Source organism: Paramacrobiotus metropolitanus, unplaced genomic scaffold (genome assembly GCF_019649055.1).
Source record: "Paramacrobiotus metropolitanus isolate TYO unplaced genomic scaffold, Prichtersi_v1.0 Parri_scaffold0000102, whole genome shotgun sequence".
Classification (NCBI taxonomy): domain Eukaryota; kingdom Metazoa; phylum Tardigrada; class Eutardigrada; order Parachela; family Macrobiotidae; genus Paramacrobiotus; species Paramacrobiotus metropolitanus.
In genome coordinates, this window is record NW_026570322.1 from 407,427 (window position 1) to 411,272 (window position 3,846).

Consider the following 3,846-nt stretch of genomic DNA (forward strand, 5'->3'; position numbering starts at 1 on the left):
CTGAAACCCTTGCTTACAACCTTGCTGCGTTCTTGATTCCCTTGTCATTAAACATGCCTTGAGTTACGTTGTTGCTTTTGACCGCTTGGGATGAACTAGCGTCATCCCAATCGGAGCCACCTGTGTAATTGCGTTACATCTGTAAGAGCGTCCTCGGCCAGCATCGTTGCCGGTCGTGCCACCTTTCACACCAACAGCCGTTTAATCGTGGTAAAGGCTGATCGCCACCCCACTAGAACAGTAGCCAGATAGGCCACTGTTACAATATGTATTTCAAATAAGTTTAAAATAGGTAATCTTTTGCGCTAACATATAGCGGGAAAAAACAAAACAGATCATATTTTAATAATAAACTGAACAGAAAAATAGGGCGGCAAGTTATTGTGTGCTTGACCACCACCAACTGGATTGCTGGCGTCCCAAATGTCATCTCGGAACCGGTATTTTCCGGCTTCATAGTGCTTTCCATCACCGTATTCCGGGCGGGTAACGAATCTCCAGTAGTTATGCTGGTGTGAGGGTATTTCATCGACGGTTAGTGTATGTCGCTCTTCCCCTCCGACTGCACCAATTTGTGCTGCGAAAGAGCCACCGAATCCCACCGGAAAGCGTCCTTGCAAATTAGGCGTCATGGTAGAATTCGTTACTTCGCACAGGCGCTGGTGCGGGCCGGTACAGTTTAACGGCGTGCCATCGCAGGGCAGCCACCCACGGGGAACGACGGGGGAAAAGATCATGACAATAGTTCCCGTGTGCCCGATATGACCAACATCGTGGCGTATCGCCTGGATGTCTTTCTGCAGACGATAGACCTCGGCTCGCTGCTGGGTAATCTCGCCGGCGCTAGACGCCGATGGAAGAATGTTGATGCGGCTGCTTAACTCGGAGGTTGTTTTCGTGACACGGACTTGGGTGGACGTGATTATGGAAGAGGCTCGCAAAGCTACAAATAATTCGAATTGTCAAACAATCTGAAATGACATATTCTATAACTCGAGAGTTTTATATTATATTTATTACGGGTTACAAGATTCCTTAATGCACAAACAGGGGCGCTTAGTCCCTTTAAAATTCTGCACAGACGCTGAAAATTACGGGTCTGTTGAGGCATTCTGGTGGCTTTTAAACAAGTACTTGTGTAAGACTTATTAATTTTACGTATGTTCGGTTAACTAACGTCTGCAAGGTGCAAGTTCGTACCAGATAAGTTGATTCTACTGAGCTGCATGGCTTTGGGAATGAATTTCTCCCCGCTCCACTGACTGACTTGACGCGCTTCCGTGAACAGTTCAATAAGTCTTTCTTTTTCTTCGTTGGAAATCGATTGTGATGAAGTGCTGCCGCTTCCGGACGCCGAGCCACCGATGCCGAGCATTCCCAGAATGTCCACGTTACCTGACAACGATCCTGAACCGCTGCTGCTGCCTTGATTGGAGATGTATTTTTTTATGATCTCTTTCAATTTACTATCGCTCTTCTTGTAAAACTCGTTGAGCGACTGGGTTACTTTATCGGGGCGGGCATTTTCATCCTGCCAGAATACCGAACTCCACATTTGGCTGTCGAAAGACGCGGTGGTCACAGCTTTGGCTTTAAGGATGCTTTCTAGCAGAGTGCTGATGGTAATCGACTGGTCTTGGCTGACGAATTCGTCATCGGTCACTTCGGTTGCCACAACATTCGTGGCAATTTCCAGGGTTAGTTGCTTGAGGTCATCACTTTTCATGTAGACGACGTCTTTGCCGGGGAAGCGTTGGTTAAGGGTCGTAGCCAGCGCTCCGTTCTGAACGTGTTCAGCTTTGACCTGTAATATTTAGTATGTGATTATCACGGATGAGACAGGTTGCAGGGATTCTCATAATTACTAAGCGATCGGCGATAATAGTTAACGTACCTGAATCAATCGGCGAGCACTTTTCTGAGTGCGCAGGCTGTAGTACACAATCATTTCGGAGACAAAATTTTGTGGACCCTCTTTCATATTTTGCGCTGCCTGGGCACAAGTATCGTTTTTCAGGCAGTTTAATCGGAAGGAGAATGTCGACGGCTGGCTGGCATAAGACGTCCATTTGTTGACGATGTCGTACTTGTCCGAATGTCCTATGGCGTCAATGCGGATCTCTTCAATAGGCAGTGTTCGAACGCTGCTTTTTACTACTGGCTGACCAATCTTTTTGCTGATTTCACTGCAGACAAAATCCTCAAATTCTTCGTCCCACATTAGCACCGAAAAGGTCATCTCAAAGCGCTCCGTAAAGCGATTGAAGGAGCTTGTAGCGGAGCTGGGATCGATAATCAGAGCGGGGGAGTAAAAGTACTGTACCAGGGCTGGATCGACTGCCTGGTTTTTGTAAACGGAGATGCGAAAGTTATTCTTGTAGACGATCGACATAAACGCATTTGGTGAGATCTCCAGAATGCCCCATCCCGAGGAGGCTGTTGCTGCTAAAACATGCACAAAGAACATTACTTTATTTTTTCGTGGATGCTCAAATTTCTATAGTATAATTAAAGAACAATGTACGTATTCTACCTGTGCTTTTTATGGTTTGGTTGAGGCTGAACTTGGAATTCGTGATATTCTTCGAGCTCGAATTCGCTACAACCTTTCCGTTACTTCTAGCTACAACTATGGCGGCTACCGCTGCAAAAATTGTTCGCTGAATCAACGGCATCATGATAAAATTACAAAAGAACTATTAAAGTATATTACTATGACGTTACTGAACTACTGCCAAGCAAAACGAGGTGCAATTGAAACCGATGGAGTTATCGCGCTCGAGAAAGCCCATTATATATGGAAGCCACATCATGGTCGCGCTCACGTGTGCGGACTGCCGGCAGATTTACGTAACATGTGATATGGCCCATTCTCGCTATTTTGTGAGTTTGCTTTTCATAAACTCTGCACGTTCCCATCGGTATGCAGTATTGTAGCCAAACAGCGCATCCGGAAGCGGTAAAAGTTTAACCGGTCGTTTGCATTCCCCGTGTGTCCATTCAGAGGATAAAATGTCGTCATCGTCGCATTATGTGTCAGCTCACCAGGAAGGCTTTGTTGCTGGAAATGTCAGCTGCGCCCCTTAGTTTACGGCACTCGTAAAGGCCGTTAGAGCAGCCATATCAATAAGTCTAATTATTCCAGTAAAATTTATCTGTGTGTATTGTGCGTCATCGTAGCATTAAGCGGTGCTCAGTGAGCAGTGGCAGCAAAACGTTATGCCGGCAGCGCTAGCACTGACTTTACTAATAATTGTGAGGTACACAGTATCATATACGTACACATACAGTACTTACACGATCGCCGACTCTTTGTAGGTATCAGGCATACACGCGTTTACCGTGATGCTGGGTTTATACCGTTTATTTAAAGGGCTTAATATTAGCACTTGCTCTGAAAAGGTTTTGGTTGCCGCTCTGTGTATCCACTATCTGCACCTGTGTAAGGGCGGGACGCCCCGCCCTCCTGAGTAGCTATTCGCTGTTTCTGGGGATTTCCACCCCGCACATTGCTGCGCTGTTTTGACGGACCTGCAGCACAGTTGCACTGGCTGCAGGATCCTTCCTCATTAGTTTTGGTGTTGCTGCGCCACGGTGCGCATTAGATTCGGCAATAAAGCCTCATCCGGGTTCACGCTGTTCGCTGTCGAGGATACGCGTGGCGCCCATATGGCCCCGCGTTATACCTGCATTAATTTCAACCGAAAAGGGTTCTTTATGTCATCCTAGAGTCATTCTAGAAAAACACATGGTTATTTTGGCCAACAATAAGAACTAGTGCGGCTGCTCGTGGTGTCTTAAAGCCGGTTTAACGAATGCACGTTTTCCACACTGCAGGGGACGATG

The 3,846-nt window shown here is 46.6% G+C and overlaps 1 protein-coding gene across 1 annotated transcript; it reads right to left on the reverse strand.

Annotated features, from left to right (window-relative positions):
- Positions 1 to 202: 202 nt before the first annotated feature.
- LOC129597251 (uncharacterized) lies at positions 203 to 2,749 on the reverse strand. Its single transcript, XM_055494731.1, has 4 exons — positions 2,534 to 2,749; positions 1,895 to 2,445; positions 1,201 to 1,804; positions 203 to 943 (listed from the first exon to the last, which is right to left on the reverse strand). The coding sequence occupies exons 1-4, from the start codon at positions 2,676 to 2,678 to the stop codon at positions 336 to 338; spliced, it is 1,908 nt and encodes a 635-aa protein (XP_055350706.1). The 5' UTR covers positions 2,679 to 2,749; the 3' UTR covers positions 203 to 335.
- Between the last annotated feature and the right edge of the window lie 1,097 nt (positions 2,750 to 3,846).